General features: G+C 40.0%; 2 protein-coding genes and 1 long non-coding RNA gene across 5 annotated transcripts in view; 2 read left to right on the forward strand and 1 right to left on the reverse strand.

Moving 5' to 3' along the window:
* FRG1 (FSHD region gene 1) overlaps positions 1 to 16,714 on the forward strand; it is a 34,190-nt gene extending 17,476 nt beyond the window's left edge. For 2 of the 3 annotated variants that reach the window (XM_053216346.1, XM_053216347.1), the window contains 3 exons: positions 2,281 to 2,372; positions 2,867 to 2,977; positions 15,745 to 16,714. In XM_053216346.1, coding sequence (XP_053072321.1) covers positions 2,281 to 2,372; positions 2,867 to 2,977; positions 15,745 to 15,835 — 294 coding nt within the window. In that variant the 3' untranslated portion in view covers positions 15,836 to 16,714. Of the gene's footprint in view, positions 1 to 2,280; positions 2,373 to 2,866; positions 2,978 to 4,156; positions 4,264 to 15,744 lie in introns of those variants that run through there. The other variant, XM_053216348.1, reaches the window with a different exon arrangement.
* LOC128314338 (uncharacterized) overlaps positions 1 to 21,285 on the reverse strand; it is a 30,739-nt gene extending 9,454 nt beyond the window's left edge. The window contains exons 1-2 of the long non-coding RNA XR_008295867.1: positions 21,017 to 21,285; positions 16,705 to 16,902 (exon numbers count right to left, since the gene is read on the reverse strand). This is a non-coding gene — a long non-coding RNA (uncharacterized LOC128314338). The remainder of the gene's footprint in view (positions 1 to 16,704; positions 16,903 to 21,016) is intronic.
* Positions 21,286 to 21,399: 114 nt separating this feature from the next.
* The window catches only part of ASAH1 (N-acylsphingosine amidohydrolase 1), a 48,838-nt gene continuing 48,249 nt past the window's right edge, over positions 21,400 to 21,988 (forward strand). Inside the window, exon 1 of the mRNA XM_015086778.3 lies at positions 21,400 to 21,715. Within this exon, the coding sequence (XP_014942264.1) occupies positions 21,638 to 21,715 (78 nt within the window). The 5' untranslated portion in view covers positions 21,400 to 21,637. The remainder of the gene's footprint in view (positions 21,716 to 21,988) is intronic.

Raw genomic sequence — 21,988 nt, forward strand, 5'->3', positions numbered from 1 at the left:
GTTCACAATTTTTAAAATACAAACATATTAAGACATCACTGCTATCCTTCTGTACCTTCCAGAGTTTATAAAAATATGGATATGTTTATAATTTTCTACCTTTTTACACTAACGTTAGCCTCCAATACATACTCCTTTAGAACTTGAGTTTTTTCCTTAACATTGTCTCTTGCAAATTTTCCCTTATCATGATGTATAAAATTTTTTCTTGCTTTTTTAAAAATTAATTAATTTTATTTATTATTATTGAGAAACCGAGTGTGAGTGGGGGAGGGGCAGAGAGCAAGGGAGACACAGAATCCAAAGCAGGCTGCAGGCTCTGAGCTGTCAGCACAGAGCCTGACACGGGGCTCAAACTCACAAACCATGAGCTCATGACCTGAGCTGAAGTCGGACGCTTAACCGACTGAGCCACCCAGGCACCCCTTGTCTTGCTTTTCTAACAACTACATGATATTCCATTTTAGGGATGTACCATAATTGATTTAATCAGTTCCTTATAAATGCAAATTTAGGTTCCCTCCAGTCTTTTGCTCCTCCACACAGTGCTGTAACACACAAAACTTTGAATATTCATCCTTCTTTAGTTGTATCTGAGGACACATTCCCACAAGCAGAATTACAAGGTATATGAAAAGCGTTAGTCATAACACTTTGCAGTTACGTAAACAAAACAAAAACAAAGCAGAAGCAAGTAGCTGCAGGCACTCTGCTGAAGGTGGCACATGCATCATCTTGAATCTTCCTTGTGCTCCTGGGAGGTAGCTAGTCACCTTACCTCTGAGGGAATGGCCTGTAGCCCTCCTTATATCCTTACCTATTTTGATCAGTCACTTCATGAAAGTCACACAGCTAGCTACAATGAGACAGTGATGTGTACCCAGACCCAGCTGACTGGAAACTGACATTCCATACCACACCGCCTCTCCAGAAATAGGTCGTGAGAAAAATACTGGTGGATTTCTCACTTACCTAAAAGTATGATTTTTGAAGAGAAACGATGCAAATAAAATGCAGTAACTCTGCACTTCATGGAAAAAAACAATACTATGCCGTATTTGTCACTAATTACAACTGTTTTTAAATATTTAATTTTTTTATGTTTATTTTTGAGAGAGCATGAGTGGGGGAGGGGCAGAGAGAGCGGGAGACACAGAATCCAAAGCAGGTTCCAGGCTCTGAGCTGTCAGCACAGAGCCCACCGCGGGGTTCGAATTCACGAACTGTGAGATGATGACCTCATCCAAAGTCGTACACTTAACCAACTGAGCCACCCAGGAGCCCCAACAACTGTTTTTAAATGAAGTACCTGTCATATTTCCCTGGGTTCATTTGGTTAGTCAAGTATCTAGAAGCCCTGAGCAGTGATAATCCAAAACTCTTCCCACCTTGCATTTTATTTCGCAGGTTCTGCTAGTCTGTATCATCCATCCACCTTTGTAGCCTAACCTTATCGACCAGAGCACATTCCCTTCTGCCGAAAGTAGTATTGTAGTATTGTCACATGCACTGGCCAGTGATCTCCCCAGATCTGTAAGGACCCCACTAAGCAGACCTGTCACACACGTGGCATTGGTGCATGCCACTGGTCACTGCTTTCTAAGCAGTCTTGGAATTGGGCTCGGGGCCACAAAGCTCACTTCAGAGATGTAAATCCTTGGAGATAGAATCCCAGTCCTTCAGGTTGCAAATTGCCAATTTCAAGGGCCTGACTTCTGTCCCCTTCTTGCCCCATTCCGTAGATCCCACTTGCTGTATCAGTTTATGGCATGTGATAGTAAATATCTGTCACAATTTATGAGGACATAAGGAAGATTTAGAAGGAGTGTATTCCAATTAGGTAAAAATGAGTTGTGTAATGTTACAAATTTTAATGGATTTGTGAATAGCCTATGCAAAGTAAAGTAACTACTATCTTAAATTTTCAGTGTTATAAAATAAACACTACAGAATAATTTGAATATTTACTTTGATGCCACCATTAAATTAAATTATTGCCTAAATGCTCAGCAGGATCTGATCTATAAAATGTTTTTCTAAATAAATTTCTCCATGTCTGATGCAAGGGCTCTAGAGAAACATATAATAGCAATTATTTATATAAATCATATATATATAAACATATATACAAACATATCTAGAACCTGTCTTTTTCTGAATCTAATTGCTAAGTTGATTGTTTTCTTCTTTTGCATAAAAAATCATCTAGAGGGTTCTTAAGAAATAAGTGGGGAAGGGGAAGATTCATGTATAACCTGTTGAGTTCTCTCCATTGTCCAGATTAGATCCTGTGCTGAAAGAGAAACTAAGAAAAAAGATGATATTCCAGAAGAAGACAAAGGAAATGTTAAACAGTGTGAAATCAATTATGTGTACGTATTATTTTCCTTTTCGACCTTACAGATTAGATGGGTCCTTCTCAAGGCCTGAAAGACACGACGCATAACAGACTCTAGGACAAAGAACTAGTCTGAATGCTTTTCTTTTCTCAAAGCTTCAGTTTTCCTAATTATCCTGCTGGCTTTCAAAGCTAAAGTCACTTGGGTTAGTCTGTACTCCTTGTTCATTAACAGAATGACTATAGCTTATTAGTACATGATGCTGACCCAATGTTCCAGAGCCAGCACTCGGGACCCCGGCCAACACCCCTCAGTGAAAGGGAGGCCTTGTAGTGCTGCGCAGGCCACTGCCCTCTGCGGGGAGGAGCGCTGAGGTCATCTCTGCAGCTGAAAAGCTGTATGTCATTAAAGAAATACAATTAATTTTTTTAAATAAATGAAAAACTTTTAAAATATTTGTAATTTCATGAGTAAACATGTATGATCAAAGTTTGAGGTGATTTTCAAGAAAGGCATTTTCTTAACAGAAAGAAATTTCAGAGCTTCCAAGACCACAAACTTAAAATAAGTAAAGAAGACAGTAAAATTCTCAAAAAGGCCCGGAAGGATGGATTTTTACATGAAACACTTCTGGATAGGTAGGTATATTTTTACTTATTTCCAGCCATTTTCAGGATCCAGTAGAAATGGCCAGTGTTCTTTTTCAGTTATTACACTTCTTAAGTTTTCATCTTCTAATTTGTGAACATGGTAATGTTACTTACAAAGGACATCATAAGTCTAGGAAAAGATTACCAATAAAGAATATCTAAAAATAGCCAGTTTTCAAAAACTTACATATTTTGTGGTAAGAAATTCAGGTTTGACTGAAACTCCTTCATGAATCTATTTATCATCATCTTTTTATAACTATTAGAAAGAAGTAGTTAAATTTCAAAACTCAGTGGGTTCTAGTAGAGTAGTACAGCTTCCTAAAAATGAAGTAAAAATGAATCAGTTTAAAAATTATCAAGTATAAAATGAAATAAATGAAATGGAAGCACTTTTACCAAGTTGAATTTAGAAGTGTGCAGGATATTTATCAGAGCACATTATTAATATTTATCTATTGCTATTCCTTTTTAGGTAAGTAATGTCCTAGATTTATAACATAAAAAAATGAGTAGAGAGGGTTGGCTGTACATTTAGAACTGTAAATCAAGTAAGCACCAGAAGGAAAGAGAATGTGGTAATCTGCCACTCCTTCAAGTCCTGTGTTGCAAAATTAGTCTTAAAACATCTCTTTACATTACTTGATAAAGATGATGCTTCATCATATATTTCCTGTTAACTGAGTTGATCATGTTGTTATCTGAAGTTAGTAAGTGATGTAAGAATTTTTCCTGCTGAGAAAGCATGTATCTGGTTTTAAGAAATAAGAATAGGATGTAAAAAAACAATACCAGAATGTGGACACAAAATACATAAGGTCCGTGTGTTGTAACTTTTATCACTTATGAAAATAGAAGATTGCCACCCTGTTAAATAGAAGTTTAGGGCATGCTTAAATTCAGAGGCAATTAAAATTCTATTATGGATTGAAAAAGCTCTTAGGCAACATTTCTTCAAGATTAGGAAAGGCTTTCATAAGAACAGAATGCATTTAGTATGAAACCTAACATTGAAAAGTTAAATTTTAATTAAAATATTTTGATATAAGTGGGATGGTGATATAAAAACCAAATTGAGAACACAATTTGAGTTTGAGTATATATTTAGTAGCTGACTATATATGGAATGTTTTACATAATTTTTATCATTTGTCTTTGTTTAAACAGGAGAGCCAAATTGAAGGCTGATAGATACTGCAAATGACCAGAATTTTTGTTTCTGTCTCCCCCTATTGTTTTTTTTCTGAATAAAATAATCAATGGAAGTGTTTTTACAGAGGTCTTGGACTATTATGGAATTACTGCTGAAATTGTAGCTAGTTTAAGTAAGATTAATCAAGTTTAATTAAGATCTTCATGGATGTACTTTTTAGTTAACTGCAGTGTTTCACATGGAATTGAAACATTGAGTACATACTCAACATGCCACAGAATTTTTTTTTCTTTTCTACATTTTCTGCCCTAAAGCATGAGGTGCTACTCTATGAACCTCATGTTTCCTGTGAAGCTTATGGAATGAATCTCTTACTGCTTTACAGTATTTATATTACTTACTTTCTACCACCAGTGCTTCATTGGTACCTTTAAAAGGAAGCTAGAAACTCCCAATCCAGTCAAACAAGGCTTTGATTCTGCTTTCTAAATATTGCCCAAATCACACAAACCAAACAGATTATTAGACAGAGGCGTTGGGAGGAGAGAAAGAAATCAGGTATTAGGCAGTGAAATGGGAACAGAAAACATTACAAAAAAGCAAGTAGGCTCAGATTGGAGGATAAGAGTAAAATTGGGAAAATTCCCTACTTAGAACAGTTTACCCACAGTGCATCGGGTATTATGCTTTTGTCCTCACTTGTGGGATGGGATGGGATGGAAGCAGAGCTATTAAAGATATTCAGACACTACACATTGCTGATGTCTGCAGTGCTGAGACATCTTTATTCTTAGCCTCTTTCTGAATTCCTGAACACAGTATTCCAGATGTCCTCTAACTCTGTGAGTATTCCAAAATCCAGGTTGTGTATCAGATGCCTGGACTTCACCACTGGAAATTCTGCTTCAGAAGGACCAAGGTTGGCTGACGCATCTGTATGTTTTTAGGATTCTCCGTTGATAATACACAGCCAGGATTGAGACCTGACTTAAGCTGCGAAACCCTGTCTAGTTCTCAGCCTTTATCTTCCATCTGTCACCAGCTCTCGGGTAACACGGCTCCTCTACAGCAAGGAAGCTAAGTTACCAGTATCAACCTTATAAAGGAGCTCTTGCTGTAGAGCTAGCCCTAACTTGCCACTCCATTTCCAAGAGCTGGACATCCACCCATCTTGTGTTTTCCTTCTTCCTCTGATCTTTAGGTTGGGAACATCTCTTACTACTTGGGTCCCCCAAAGCAGTAGTTCTCAACAAGGGGTTATTTTGCCTCCCAGGGGACATTTTGCAGTGTCTGGAGGCAATCTCAACTGAGAGAGGGGGTGCTACTGGCATCTAGAGGGCTAGAGACTAGGGATGCTGCTAACCATCTGACAGTGAACAGGACAGCAGCCCCTACAACAAGGAATTTTCCAGCCAAGATGCTAACAGTGCCAGGGTTCTGACACCTGCCTCGGACTCAGTCTATTCCTTGCCTTTGCCAGCCCCCAACCCCTAGAAATAAGAATTGCATACGGTACCTGCAGATTTCCAAGACCTACCCTTGCCTGCTTAGCAAGTCTAGAATTATATCCCAAAATTGACATTTTAACCAAAAGTCCAGGTAATTCTGAAGCAGGTGATCTGAACTACACTTTCAGAAACACTCACTCAAGAAATTAAAGTCTTGCCTCCAATAGTGTCTTGGTACCTGAGACTGGATTCCCTGTCACCGTGCTCACCCTCATGCTTACCCCAGTCCAGAGAGCAGAACTAGTTACAGGTCCTGGCAACTGGGAAGGAAGGTACAGGTTAAAAATATACACTGGCTGCCCTCATGGAGTTTATACGCTCCTGAAGGAGGACAGCGGTGATTCTCAGGCAACTGATAAGTGTTCTTTCCTATTTGTGTCATTGTATTATATTCATCTCCCCGTTACAGGACTGAAGTCAGTCTGGCAGAGTGGCAGGGGTCAAGAATAAATGCATCTAAATATTGTCATCTGCTCCACATTCAAAGTCAAGTGCACTGTAAAAATCAAGATGCGTTCTGGCCAAGCATTCCCCTGATTTATCAGCCTAGTAGCCTTATCAAAAAGGTTATATATAATAAAAAATAAAAACATTGACCAAAGAAAAAGCTCCCCACATCCAATTTTTTTTGACTGCTCACATTTAAGATTAGATTATTTCAATTTTTCTATCTTCAAGTTCACTGACTCACTTTTTACCATCTCCAAATTGCTGTCACACACATCGGTTCAGGTCATGATCTCACGGTTCGTGGGTTCAAGCCCTGCATTGGGCTCTGTGCTTAATTCAGAAACTGGAGCCTGCTTCGGATTTTGTGTCTCCTTTTCTCTCTGCCTCTCTCCTGCTCTATCTCTCTCTATATATAAAATAAATAAAACATTTAAAAAATCGTTTTAAAAATATTTTTTCAGAGTGCATAGCCAGCACTTTTAAATTAAAATCTTCAGGTGTTCATTTCTCTTAGAGTGTTTCGCAAATCTAATGAGGTTTTGCAATCCTGTTCTGAGTGCTGCTAGTAGAGAAAAAGGGGTGTAGCCCTACTCGTTAGTGTTTATCTTTCCATCATGCAATTTCCTAATTCTGGTCCTTAGATACTAAGTGGAACTGTAAGGAAAAAAACAAAGCATACCTCTTTATTCCTTTAAAAAGTTGGAAACCTGAATAAAAGTAGATGCCATGGTAGGGAATCAAGTCATGACTTCTAACCTTAGTTCCCTAACTGCCACTTGACAAAATTAAGTTGTATGGCTACAGTCAATCACATAGGAGGGGGGGGGAAAAAAGCAGTGCTTTAAGCTCCTAATGTCTTGTTTTTTCTTTTTCTGTATTATACTTTATGTTTGTATAAGTATTCATCCCTATTTTGTTATTCTGCTACTAAATATATTCCACCAAGGGTTTTTTGTTGGTTTGCTTTTTAACCGATAGCAGAAAAACCCCAGGGATATACCTAGGTTCAGGAGAACTTAAAACTAAGGTAACAGTTTAGCAGCCAACCAGCATTCATTCAGTTTGGTTTCACCTGTATGTGTAAAATGACTTTCTCAAGTGTGGTGCTTATGTAGGAAAGACCAGTAGACTGGAGTCCAACCTAGGCTGTTCTACAGCACCTCGATCCTAAATGCTAGTTTAAATCAGCTTGCACAGCAGCAGGAATGTTTTTCAATTTATTCCTTCCTCATGTTGTTTAGAAAAATAATTTCCCCAACTGCCTACGCAAACAGAACATTCTGGCACGTTCCCTTGTTCTTCATTTTAAGTCCAGAAATCCTCTCCAGCAGGCCCTCTATGTATCCCAGCCCTGCTGCTTTTACCTCTCCACCTGTGACTACCAACTTTGTTTTCCCACATTCCTTTTACTCCTGTAGCTTCATTCCACACCATTCTGGGTGTCCTTTCCAGAATACAGGAAAATGGACAAAGACTTAAGCATTTAGTGGAAGGGTAAACCAAAGTTTCCACTTAATTCTCCCATGAAAATGCCCCTTCTGGTTTTTCCCAAGCTGAATTCAGCTTTCATTCCAGCGCACCCATAGTTGGAGAATCATATACCATGGCCCCAAGTATCAGTTTTGAAACTTCTCATTTCCCCACCATCAACTCAGGCTGTGAAGGGCATACCATCCACACCCATTATCATTGCAGTTCCCCTCTGCTCTTAAGCGTCCGGACCCACCTGAAACCTGGCTCACAGTCTGTCTTCATGGGGTCTCCCATCTGGGTTTCACTGACTCCAGCATTCACGTTGCCACCTTTCTTTCATCTGCCTTAAAAATTCTGTCCTCTCGGCTCAGCTGATCTCTCACTCCACTTTAACTGCAGCCCAGCTGGGTTAAACATTGCACTTTTGCTTCACTGTCTTCTGAGATTGGAAATCCTGAGCTCTATCTCTGAGTGACCCTCCAAGAGCATCCCTTTACCCAGTGCACTTTTCATTTAAAATGTTTTGCAGTATACTTTCTCAGTGCCATGCCCTCTGCTATTAATAGATTTAATTTTCTTTTCTTGAATTTAGTGTCTTATTTCTAAATCTAATTGTTTTCTTTTTAATACATTCTATTATTTAAGTTCCTGCATTCAAAGAACTATAAAGTACCATTTTTCAACCCAATGCTAATATTTTCTTTTCTAACAATTATGTCTTAGAAATTTGAAATCTCGCCCAGTTCCTACTGTAATAAGGATCCAAAGTTTCCTCTTTAATATTAGAAAACTACTGACAAATTTGCCGTATGGTGTAAATGCAATGAAAGATGAAACGTCCTCTTACCATGCCTACGAACACTCTCACTATTCTTTCTTCTCTTCCCCAGCCCCACTCTTGCAGCTCCTACCCAGGAGCCGAGGGGAGTGGTGCTCATCTACCTACCATTGAACTACACAGGGTCTGAAACTAATAAGTACTAAATGCACAGACTTCTTTCTTCCTTTCTCTTTCTCTCTCTTTCCTGGGATTTTTCATCTCCCTCATGTTAAACCCAAGAGAAGGGGAAGTGTTTCACCTTGATTTTACATAACGTGGGCTGCCACTTTCAGAAGTATGATAGCTGAGATACCATGAATGGCACTCCTTAGTAAAACAACTAATGCAGTGGATAAAATATGTTTATGTATCTTTCTTTAAGTTTATACATTTTTGAGAGAGAGCACAAGCAGAGGAGGGGCAGAGAGAGAGGGAGACACAGAATCCAAAGCAGGCTCCAGGCTCTGAGCTGTCAAGAAAGAGCCCAACGCGGGGCTCGAACCCACTAACTGTGAGATCATGACCTGAGCCGATGTTGGACACTCAACTGACTGAGCCACTCAGGGGCCGCTAAATATCTTTTTAAACGTCACTCATCCATATCAAAGAAAGGAATCTATAGATAATACCAAACAAAGAAAAAGCAGGAACATCAGAGAAGAATATATACCAAGCCCACTCTGACCTGAAAGTTGTACCAATTCCTGGAGACGTTGGGCTTTTCCCTCGACAAGAGCCCAAGATATGGGATGTAGGTGCCTGTATTCATCCAAGAGGGAACCTATGACTACAAAGGACTGTACCTTCAAAGGTAACAGACAATGAGAAATCTTATTGCACAAACAGGGGTACAAAGAAATGTTTTGTTTGGCACTGAGTAGAATGGAAGGAAAAAGTGTCTTGAGATGTAACCATAAGCTGACTTCAGATGGGTCTGTGACTCTGAATCACACTACTACTTATTTTAAAAGAGAACAAAAATCTGAAGGAGAGAATTCAATTTAAAATACTCAGTTGGTTCTGTTTTTCTGATCTTAAATCGTACCAAAATTTTTTTTTCAAAGAAAATAAGCTCACAGTCAAAATTAAACATACACAGAGAAGCAAAATACCATTAGAGCCAAGAGAAACAAAAAGAACAATTAAAAATACCAAATGTAGAATATTAAATACACTTACATGTTTAAAGAAGTAAAACTCCCAAATATAAGTAGGAAATATGACATAATAAAAAGACCAAGCAGATATAAAAAAAATAACATCAAAAAATAAAAAACAACTAAAAATTCAGCAATGCGTTAAACATCAAAGCCAGACAGAATCAACTAGGATATATCTGAATAATCGGCCCTAAGTACAGCTCACAGACAAGGACATGGCCTATATGATGAAGTAAAGATCAAGAGACACACAGAATATAATGAAAATGTCTAATATATGTCCAATTGAAGTATAAAAAGATGGTAACAGAATGGGAAAGAGGTAATAGAGATAATAACAGAATTTTTCAGACACCAGATCTTGGAATCCCCGTGAATGATATTAACAAAGATACATGCTTAAACACATTGTGGTGAAACTGCAGAACTACATAGAAAAAAGTTTGTCTTAAAAACAGCTAGAAAGTAAGGAGTAATCACCCAAAAAATATGGCCAATCAGCGGGTTGCTGGCTTCTCACCAGCAGAGAGGAAGCCAAAAGACAGTAGAAGAGTATCTTCTGTGAGCTGAGACAAATAATTGTCAACCTAGAATGATATCCTTTATTAAATTATCTCAATAATAAGGCAAAAAACCCTAAAGCAAAATAAAGACATTCTTGACATTAAAACAGAATTTATAACCAATAGATCACTATTAAAAGAAATTACAACAGAAAAAATCTAGGCATAAGAAAAATGATCCTAGAAGGAAGGTCAGAGATGTGAGACGAAATGACAAGCAAAGATATCAAAGATACGGGTGAGGCTAAGCAAAATGTATTAAAAACAATAATACTTAGAGACACCTGGATGGCACTCAGTCAGTTAAGCGTCCAACTCTTGATTTCAGTTCAGGTCATGATCTTGATTTCGGCTAAGGGTGGTGAGATTGAGCCCAGTGTCAGCCTCATTAGTGCAGAGCCTGGTTGGGATTCTCTCTCTCTCTCTCTCTCTCTCTCTCTCTCTCTCTCTCTCTCTCTCTGCCCCTCCCTTGCTCTCACTCCCTCTTTCAAAAATAAACATTTAAAAACATAATAATTTGTAGAAGGGATGTTAAAACTAAAAATTAGACAAAAATAGGATGTTATTGACGGAGAGGGGCACTGGACAAACTATTACAAGGTCTTAGATATGTTTAAGAGATGAAAAACAATGTTAACTTTATACTCTGTTAAGTAGGCAAATTAAAATACTTAGGGTCACCAGTGAAAGAAGAGGCAAAGAATATATATTCTCCAACAAAAAGGGGAAAAAATTAATCCAAAAGAAATTTAAAAAGGAAAAGAAAAATAGGAGAAATCACGTAATGTGTTACATTCACAATGAATGTAAATTTGCCAAGCACTCCAAAATTTTTCAAATGGATTTTTAAATGTCAAGCAAAAATTGCTTAAAGGGACATGAGAATTCATAAAATCAAATAATGGAAAAAAGATATTCTAACATTTTTGGCTGTGATAACTACAAATTCAAAAGAAATTACTATATAAATAAATCAGGTTACTATACAGTGATAAAGAGTCTTTTCACTTTGAAGATAAAATGGTTCTAAACTTATACACATCTAATAACAGCCTTAAAATCTGTAAGCAAAACTTGAGAACCACAAAGAGAAACTGGAAAATCTACTGTAGCATACCTCTCTAAATAATTGATAAATCAAGCAGACAAAACTCTGAGAATTGAATGGAATGATCATAAAGTGTGATCTATGGGATATGTAAATACCACTTTACATAACAGGATTCATACTCTTTCAGGGATTTAGAACATGCAAAAATTAGACTCATGCTTAGCCATAAAGTTGGCCTCCAAAAATAAAAAAAGGGAACAAAGACCATATATTCTGTAAAATGCAGTGAATTATTTAGAACTACAACGAAAGATAATTTACAGAGTTAACTGATACCTAGTGAGGGATACCTCTTATCCACATGGAGTTTATAAAAGACTACTAATTTCTTTGCCATCTTCTAATACACTTACCATAAAAGAGATAATATACCATACAGAGAAAAACAAAAAATGTAGAAACTATTCCTTCTTGGAATTTATTTCTAGAAATTAACACAGAGCTAAGGAAGATAGAATATTCAAGCACAAGTGGAGTGTTTTTAAAAGATAAATCTGGAAGCTCCAGGGTGGCTCAGCCAGTTAAACGTCCACCTTTGGCTCAGGTCATGATCTCATGGTTCATGAGGTCAAGCCCAGCATTGGGCTGTGTGCTGACAGCTCCAGAGCCTGGAGCCTGCTTTGAATTCTGTGTCTCCCTCTCTTTCTGACCCTGCCCTGCTAGTGCTCTGACTCTCTCTTGAAAATTAAAAAAAGAAAAGAAAAGAAAAGATCTAAGATTTTACATATTTGGAAAGTGTAAGACAATTCTTAGAAGGAGAAAATTGGTAATTTTGACCCAACATATAGATGGCTATACGGGTAGACGAAGGCAGCATTAACTTATTTGTTTCCTATTTTACAACAAATGCATAAAAATCTCCTGACAATCTGGTACTTGTCTAGGGATCAATGTCTGGGAATTTCCAGTGTAGTACTCTTTTGAGGACTTTGACTACAAATGGAGGAGAGTGAGATTAGCACAGGATCCAAGGGAGACTTTATTCTTAACGTAGAGGAGATTTGAGTATGTTTAAATGCTAATGTCAAGAAGCCAAGAGAGAAGAAGTTGGAAATGCAAGAGAGAAGGCATAATTTATCGCATCGTATTCCTAAAAAGGAAGTGAGAACTTAGAAGACAAGTAAAAAGATTGGACTTAAATAAGAGGGACAACCTTCCCACTGTGACAGAAGAGAAGCAGAAAGGTCGGGGATAGGTACAGACCTGTATGGAGATTTGGTGGCAGAGAAGTGAGGTCGTTCCCTTATGAAATTTAGATTTTCATCATGAAGAAGATAAGGTAACCTAAGAATAATGGAAGAAATAGTAGATGATCAAAGTTTCAGGAAAAGGGTTTGAAAGAGTTGTTAAGGGACAGATGAAGTACATGAGATCACAGACTTGCTATATAGTATTAGGGACTCAGAAGATTTGTATAGTGATTTTATAATGATACTTAATTGGTCAAGCAGAACTCAGCAGGCCTGGTGCGGATGCACAGTACAGATAGTTGTATTCATCCAGAGCTGGGGTTTTACGGGACAGGTAATGAAAGGACAAAAAGCAAAAACATCTCATATATTGGCAAGTGAGTAGTTGAAATGATGGACCATGGGCTCAAAGCTGGAGAGGAAAGGATAGCAAGAAAGCAATAAGGCTGATGAAGGCAAAGACCATCAAGGAATGGGGGCAATTGAGTGAACCATCTAGAGAGCTGGGAGGTCAATCCAGGCTCTGGGTACAGCTGTTTGTGTATAAAATAGGTGTCTTCCATTGTAGTTCTTCCTTTTTGTAGAATATATCAGAACTATGGGATGTACATATTGGTTTTGTGATCTGGCCTCGGAATTTAGTGTAGTGGTTAGGTGTACTTGGAATAGGAAAAACCTAAGCACAGTTACTTATCCTAAGTCTCAGATTTCTCAACCACAAGATGGGAATAAATAATAACAGCACTTCCTTCATATCTGCATGGAAAATGCATATTGATTTCCAAATGCCCAACTTAAAAGCTTCTGGGGAAACAAATCCATTTGTAATTTGGTGATGCCTTACATTATTTTAGACACCACTTGGTATATGATATTAATGCAGTTCCTTTATTCAACAACTAGTTGTTATAGAGTGTTATTATGTGTCAGACACTGTTCTAAGTGCTGAGACTAAGCAGTAAACAAAAGAAAATCCCTGCCCTCATGAGGCTTACATTCTGGCCAGGAGACAGAAACTAAACAAAAAGAAAATATGTGTAACAGCAGGTGGTGATGATGTTTGGAGTCAGGTTAAGTGGGAAAAAGGAGGGGGTGCCTGGTGGCTCAGTCCGTTAAGCATCGACTTTGGCTCAGGTCATGATCTCACAGTTAGTGAGTTCGAGCCCTGCGTCGGGCTCTGTGCTGTCAGCTCAGAGCCTGGAGCCTGCTTCAGATTCTGTCTCTCCCTCTCTCTCTCTGCCCTTCCCCTGCTCACACTCTGTCTCTCTCTCTCTCTCTCAAAATTAAATTAAAAAAAATTTAATTAAAAAAAAGTGGGAAAAAGAATACCTGCGAATTCTTAAACATGATGCTATGGGAAGGCTTCCCTCATAAAGGACTATTTGAGCATTTGTGTGAACCACACAAGTATCTGGGAAAGAACACTCTACACAGAGGGAGAAGTTAGTACCAAGTTTCTCAAATGAAGTGTACTTGACATGTTTAAAGTCTGTAAAGAAGATGAGTGTGGCTATAGCATCATAAGAAAAGGCAAAGCTGGAAGGACATGAGATCAGAGAAGTAGCAGGCTAGCCAGGGCCTAAGTGGCCTTGTGAGCCATGGTAAGAACACTGGCTGCCATTCTGAGTGAGGCAGGAAGTCACTGGAGGGTTTGGAGGAGAGGAGTGACACGATCTGATTCATGTGGAGATTACATGATGGGAAAAAGCGGACACTGATTACAAGGTTAAACAGTAATCCACACGAGAGTAACTAGGACCAAGACAGAAGTGGAACTGGTAAGAAGTGATCAGATTCTGCATATAATACATTTTGAAGGTAGACGCAATAGGATTTGCTGGTGTATGGGTGTATGGTAAGAAAGAGAGAAGTCAGGGGTGCCTGGGTGGCTAATTCAGTTGGGTGTCCAACTTCGGCTCAGGTCACGATCACATGGTTCATGAGTTCAAGCCCTGCATCAGGCTCTCTGCTGTCAGCGCGGAACCCACTTCAGATCCTCTGTCTCCCTCTCTCTTCCCCTGCCCTGCTTGCACCACGCACACTCTCTCTCAAACATTAAAAAAAAAATTTTTTTTTAAAGAGAAAAGTCAAAGGTTTGGTCCAAGCCAACTAGAAAATGGCATTGTCATTTACTGAGATAGGGACAGTGTGGATTAGGACAGAAAAAATAAAGAGTTCATTTTTTTTAAAATATTTATTCATTTTTGAGAGAGGGGGAGTGTAAGCAGGGGAGGGGCAGAGAGAGAGAGGGAGACAGAGAATCCGAAGCAGGCTCTGCGCTGTCATCCCAAAGCCTGACGTGGGGCTCGAACCCACAAACTGTGAGATCATAACCTGAGCTGAAGTCTGATGTTCAACCGACTGAGCCACCAGGCACCCCACAAGTTCATTTTTAAACATGATAAGCTTAAGATACCTATTACATATACAAAGTAGATGATGTTGAAAAGACAGATGAGAGTTCATGGGATAGGTCTGAGCTTGTGATATAAATTAGAGAGTCATCAATAGAGAGAAGGCATCAATGTCATGAGATTGGATGAGATCATATAAAGAGTGAGCAGAGGAAAAGAAGGAAAGACATCTGAAGACAGCCCTGGGCCACCCCATATATAGAGGTCGAATGATGAGAAAAAAACCAACAGAGGATATTCAAGATCCTCTGAAGATCTTGTGCCAGTGAGGAAGAGTCAAAGACAGTGGTATTTTTAAGCAAAATGAAGTAAGTTTTCCAATGTCTCAGATACAAATGTGGAATTGGGTATTTGAGGTAAAATAGAGGTCAAGAACATCGCAAGGCAAGAGGTCAAGAAACCAGAATATTAAAAGAATTGTTTTTTGTGGATATTGCAGTCACTAAGAATATTGAAAATCAAATTAGAAAGAGTGACAGTGAGCCAGGTATGAAAAATCTCCAAGGGGTGAGGGGAAGCAGTGCCCACCAAAGGTCTACAGCTATCTAGTGTGATGGCACCAGCTTCCAAATCAAGTCAAATAATTGTGAGTATGTCGGGCGTTGGCAACATTAGCATGGCCATGTGAAAATGTTGACATTTAACTACTTTTTAGCCTACAAAAATGGCAATTTCATATGGTTCAGTCTAGTAACTGAACATATATAAAATGTTTGAATTGTGGTTGGCTTCATAAGTTGATATGTATATATGTTAGTGCTATTTTCTTTTCCAGTTGTAGACCCCCTGAGATCAGGAATTTGTATTCTCCCACATAGCACTTAGGATTTGCTTGGTACTGTTAGTTGGTCATATAGTACTTTTTATACGTAATTACTGTAATTGCTGTTGCTGACTTCTGTTGTCATTTCAGGGTGATGATCTTTCTCCTCACCTTCCAGGTGAAAATGTCTAAGAAATATACAAAGGCATTAAATGGAGATCAATATGAGCTTTATTGCTGAGTAAACTGGAATAGAGAAAACCCTTGGACCTAAGGCCGAGATGGGATCCCAAGTCTTTCCGTTCAGGAATGTATTTATGCACTCGGTCCCTGAACAGATGCAAACTGCTTCCCCAGTGGGTGCAGCCAGTTTCTACCATGAGGGGTGTAGACTGAAGGCAGCAAGAGGCTGGGCTGGGGGTAGCAGACACAAGGACTTGCAAAAGGCTCCAGTCCTTGACTACCTTCTCTCCACATCTCGCACCGCCAGCCCTTCATGATGCTTCCTTCAGAGTCTTCACAGCAATCATGTTAACACAGTATTTTTCACCTTTGCTGGACAAGTTCCAGTTCTGAAAGATGTGGTTAAAGGCAGCAACTAATTCCCCTCTACTCTTGTCCCCTGGGGCTTGCTGCAGTGAACGTACCGCTATGGGCAAGCAGATCCGAATGAGAGAGCCGGAGAGGCCAGGCCACATGTGCGCAGTGACCCTTCCAGCTCTTTACCCACTAGGTAAGCCACTCCTCTCTTAGGAAGATGTGCATGGAAGGAATTAGAGGGAAAGGTGGACATTTTCTCCCCAAAACATCTGATGGTACATCCAGGTGTTGTGAAGCCAGAGGTTATACAATTTGGATAGTCCTTTTTAAGGAAAAGAATATAAAATTACAAGTGTGAAAATAAGTCAAAAGTCTGGAAGAGGACTGAACAAGTGAGTGAAGAAGGTCTTAAAACTTAAGCATTATATAGCTTTTACAATAAATCCTCCGCTCTTCAGAAGGTAGCAATACCTATTTTAACATGTGCATCCATTAGGATGCTCTCAGATACAAACTCGCAAGCAAACCAACCTGAAGTAGCTTAAATAATAAAGAAGAGTAGCGGCTCACATGAATGAAGAGTCCAGTTATTGGACAGGCTCCAAGGTTCGTTGATCTAGCAGCTTAACAATGTCATCATGACCCGGTTTCTGTCCATCTCTCCTCTGTGCTGTCCACACTATCTGTTCCTCCTTAGGCAGCTCCCTTGAAATGCACAGCATTTCAAAGGCATGCCAGTAGCAGTGAGGGCTACTAGCTTCCTTTTTCCTGTTAGAAGATAAAGGACAGTTGCCTCAATCATAGAGCAAAACCTTGAACTTCAAACCATGGCCTGTTGGATTCAAGAGTCTCCATGGTTAAAGCCAAAGCCAAGCACAGTGGCAAGAGGGACAGGGCAAGCAACCTCAATGTCAGGCCAACCAGGGGCCACCTCCAGGGAGAAGAAGGAGAAGGAGAAGGCTCATCCAAATCATGTGGCTGCTGCATCACGGAGGAGTGGAACTGAGGTCAGTGTAACATGTACAATACTAAACCAGAGATGAGTATGGAGAAATGATCTGAATGTACTGAAAGTTCTCCAGATACTCATTTGATTTACATTTTCCCCTCCATCATCATTTTTCCCTACCACAAGACTGAAAGCCCCAGGAAGGCAAGGGCCATTTGTTCATGAGTTATTCAGCACCTAGTGCTCAAAATGTATTGAGAGAATACATGAATTTACCACAAACCTAGAAGAAACAACATTTCTCCTAATGGCCAGAACATTAAATAGGTATTCATAAGGGTTTATGGCAAATGGAACTACATCAGAATATGAAGTCAGAACAGAAAAATGAGAGATTATTGCATTTGAGCTAAATTAAATACTTTTTGGGTCAGAATAATAAAAAAAAAGTACAAATAGGACAAAAGGATTTTTTTAAAGTGGCTCTTCAAACTCTAACATGCCTGAGATATCAAAGATTCAATAAAATATCAAAAATATTTCCCAAACAGATAACTGCAAAGCTAAGGATAATTAAGTAATTATTTTATTTTGACACTATGTAAGAAAGGACAATTAGGTACAATGTGAGCACTGAATTCATGGTTGTGTAACCCAATGCCTTGAGCTGAATGTAATGATTGAATATTTTTTTTATATACAAGTAAAACACAAAGCAAGTAATCTTTCTTAGTATGGTAAACCTACTGGAAGAGAAGAAATCAGGTAACAATTTTGCATGACCTCCGATTTTCCATTTTTTACATCTTTTATTCTCTAGAATCCTTCCTGAAAAGTAGACAGTAATCTAAGTTTGGAAACTCAGATTACCTTTTAAATATAGTAAGCCTTTTTTTTTTTTAAATTAATTCAATGGTAAATACTTATGGCAAGAGGTTTATTTTTCAAACTGAAACACTAGGCTAAGATAGACTTTAAATCAAGGCTCTGCCTCAGAAACCTAGGAATGTTAGGAGGAGATTTGGAAAGGTCCACAGCTTGCCAAGTACTTATGCTATTCTGATAAACAATTTGATTACACTGACTCTTGCATACTAAACAGGTTATCCAAGTCTTAAACGTGATGCTTGTTGTAAAGACAGTATTTGAATCACTCTTCCCACTGACACAGTCACTTATTTGTACATTTAAATGTCATTTTCTGTGAATACATCAGTATGCTGCAAACCAAGGAAATTTTTTTCCTATGACTACACGCCTCACCTTGGCTTTTTGTATATTTCTAGTACTTAAGAATGGAGTAGGAAAATACATATGCTGACACATAAATTGTGCTGACAGCTCAGAGCCTGAAGCCTGCTTCAGATTCTGTGTCTCCATCTCTCTCTGCCCCTCCCCTGCTCACACTCTCTCTCAAAAATAAACATTAAAAAAAAATTTGTTTTTAAATGGAGGCACCTGGGTCGTTCAGTTGGTTAAGCAACTGACTCTTGATTCTGGCTCAGGTCATGATCTCATAGTTCATGAGATTGAGCCCCTCATCAGGTACGCTCTGTGTGACAGAGTGGAGCCTGCTTGGGATCCTCTCTCTCCCTCTCTGTCTCTGCCCTTTCCCCACTCGCATGTATGTATGCACTTTCTCTCTCTAAAATAAAAAATGCATAAAATGGTATATTTTGGAAAAGTGAATTTAAATTTTTTAATTTGAAAACAATCAACAGTATATAAAAGCCCTTTGAAAGTTAAATGCAAAATTATACAAAAATTGTGCCTAAGAGTATTATGCCAATTGACATCTTTTTTTTTTTTTTGCATAAAGAATCTGATTTTGCTAGACCACTTACCACCAATGGATATCCTCTCAGAGGAAAAAAATACATATCTGGTGACATGTTTAAAGTGTCCTCAGTGGCATTTAAAGTGAATGATCTTCAAACCAAATAGCTATTTATACACTAAAAGATGGGAATCCTCTCCTTCTACAGACTGATTTTAAGGTCCAAAATAATTCAATATATTTGAAGTCCTTTACAATGGCTGGTAACGGCCTGTGTAATCTGCCTTACTCTCCTTTTCAGAGATGTTATAGACTCTTTTCCCTCCCTTCCTTTTGCTCTACCTACACTGCCTTCCCTGCCTAGCCACACATGCCAGGCATTCTCTTTTTAAGCCTTTGTCCCAGTCGCTCCCACTCTCTGGAAAATTCTTTCCTAGACATCCACCAGGATAACTCCCTCACCTCCAAATCTCTATTCAGACTTTACCTCTCAATAATGCCTATTCTGCCCCTTTTATTTAACACTGATTCTTCCCAATTTTTTCTTTAATGTTTATTTATTTTGAGTGGGGGGAGGGCCACAGAGAGAGAGGAGAGAGAATCCCAAGCAGGCTCAGTGCTCCCAGCACCGAGCCTGATGTGGGGCTCGATCTCACAGACCATGAGATCACGACCTGAACCCAACCAAGAGTCAGACGCTTAACCAACTGAGCCACCCAGGTGCCCTTGACTCTCTTCACTCATGATCCCCCTTACTCTGCTTTTTCTCTACAACATTTATTACCTTCTAACATTCTATATGAACTTTCTTATGTATTGTATTTATTGTCCATTTCTCATCTAGAATGTAAGCCTCATGAGGGAAGAACTTTCTTTTTTGTTACCTGCTTAACCCCAGTCAGTGTCTGGAGAAATGCTTGGCACATTGTAGGCTGATAGCAAATATTTCTTGAATTAATTAACATTTCTGTTATCTGCTTATTCAATGTTCAGTCAGGAACCACTTCAATCATGTGATATGTTTCAAAAGTCAAACTTCCTCAAAAGGAGTGTGAAAATGAACAAAGGAAATCTCACTTAAAATGGAGTTGGGAAGTCCTGAAGGGAGACTTCTCACACACTACCACTTCCCACCTTTTACAGACCCCAAGAGGAAAACGCTTACCTGTACCTTCCACAATAGGAAGAAGCTTACTTTACTACCCCAGTAATAGAAAGGAAAATTGTCCCAAACAATTTTGGGACAAAATTTCTGTCCCAAACTCAGACAATGAGGAGTGGCCACAACCGAACTCTTGCTCTCCTCCAATGGACTTTCGATTCAAATAGATTCCAACTGTCTCCTTTCCTCCATAAAAACAGTCCCCTCTTCTTTGTTCTCCCAACTTGCCTACGGTTTGCCATAGTTTCAGTGTCCCAAATTGCAATTACTCTGCCATTCCCAACAAACTTATTCTGCTGGTAAATTAACTGGGTATTTTAAGGCTGACAAGAAGATTCTCTACCCCAGCCCCCTGCCCCAAACATTAAATTCTCATTTCCCAATCTCCAAGTAAAAAGATTGATTTTTCTAAGGAAGGATTATAAATGAGTAAAATTATAATTTCTCACACACAAGAAAAAAGAAATAAATGAAGATTTTAGTGAAAGTATTCTAAGCTTCATTAAGCATTAAAACAATGCTAGTTAGGATATCCTAAAGACTCTACCAGAAAGTGCAATCCGGGTGGTAGGGGTTCCAGTCGCACTTTTAAGTAACATCCAACAGGACAATCATGTCCATGGAAGGTATGAATGACAAGCAATTAACTGTTTTTCAGGTGCAGGCTAAACAACACGGAATACACCCCCTCCTCCCGGGTTTAGTTCAGTTCTGCCAGCCTAAAGGCTTTCACGAGTTAGATGAAAACAGCTGCTCAGTAGCTGACTACATCAGTGAAGGAAGGTTTGCAATTCTACCTGATCACTCCACCTGTGTCTAAGCTCAAGTAACTGAAACCTAAATTCTGTGACTTGTCAGCTCTGCGGTGAAAGCTAAATGGGTAATTCCTAGTCCGGAGTGTCAGTGGGGATTAGACTCCCACCACCCCCCTCCCTGCCCCTAACAACTGAGCCCGTCCAGTGACTCCACGGTCAGGATGAACAAACGCACTCACTTCGGGCCTGCTCTGCTCAGAGTGCAAAAATGACTCGCAGTAGCGGGTTATGCCTCCGCGTTTTGAGACTCTTGTGAGTTGGGTCCGTTTCGTGAGCATGTGGTACCGGGTAGCCCGAATGAACAGCTCGTCCTGGGCCGTTTGGGGACATCGTACAGGTAGCACCAAGCTCGGAGTAGAGCGGGAGCTCCCGGCTTCTGTCGCCCCGCAACCTGCAGCGGAGTGGGTTCCAAAGTGCGCGCGGACCTCCATAGGGCGCGACCCGGGGAAAAGTTCCTGAGCCCCACCCACCGGGGGCGGGGCTCTGGCTGGGCCCAACCACTGCCCAGGAGACCGGGGGAGAGGCCCGACCAATATCGCGGTCCTCATGCGAGCTCTGACTCCCATCGCGAGGGCTCCCCGCTCCTCACTCCTTTCGGAAGGCTTCCTCTTCTTGCTACACCTGCCGCAACACCGAAAAGCCCCGGCCTCTCTTTTTGGCCCCATCTCGTCGCTCCCGCCCCCGTCTCGTTTGGTGCGGCCCCGTGCATCTGGTCACAAGGCGGCGGGGCGAGGCCTGCTTTCCAGTTCAGGTGGTACTTCTTGCAGCTTCGGCAGGCGTCTTTCAGAGCTACCGGGACTATGCTGGGCTGGGGTCGCCTAACCTTCGTACTCTTGACCGTGGTTGCCACCTGTGCCGTGGCACAGAATGCGCCACCGGTGAGTGAGCTCTAGGGGAAGGCGCGGAGAGGGGCATGCAGCATGGAGGTGGCGCAGGTGCGGGTGTGGCTTGAGGAACACCTGGTGCGGGGCAGCATCTTTCCGGGGTCTACGGTATCCCGCTTGGCAGTGTGGGTGCAGAGTGGGCTGGTGAACCCTACCTCGGTTTGATTCCGTACAACTTTGGACAAGAAAACCTTTAGGGAAATCCTGGCCTCTGCGGAATGCTGGTTGTGATTTGCACGCCCCCCAAATTTGAGTGATTGCACTTGT

This window comes from Acinonyx jubatus, chromosome B1 (assembly GCF_027475565.1).
Source record: "Acinonyx jubatus isolate Ajub_Pintada_27869175 chromosome B1, VMU_Ajub_asm_v1.0, whole genome shotgun sequence".
Classification (NCBI taxonomy): Eukaryota; Metazoa; Chordata; class Mammalia; order Carnivora; family Felidae; genus Acinonyx; species Acinonyx jubatus.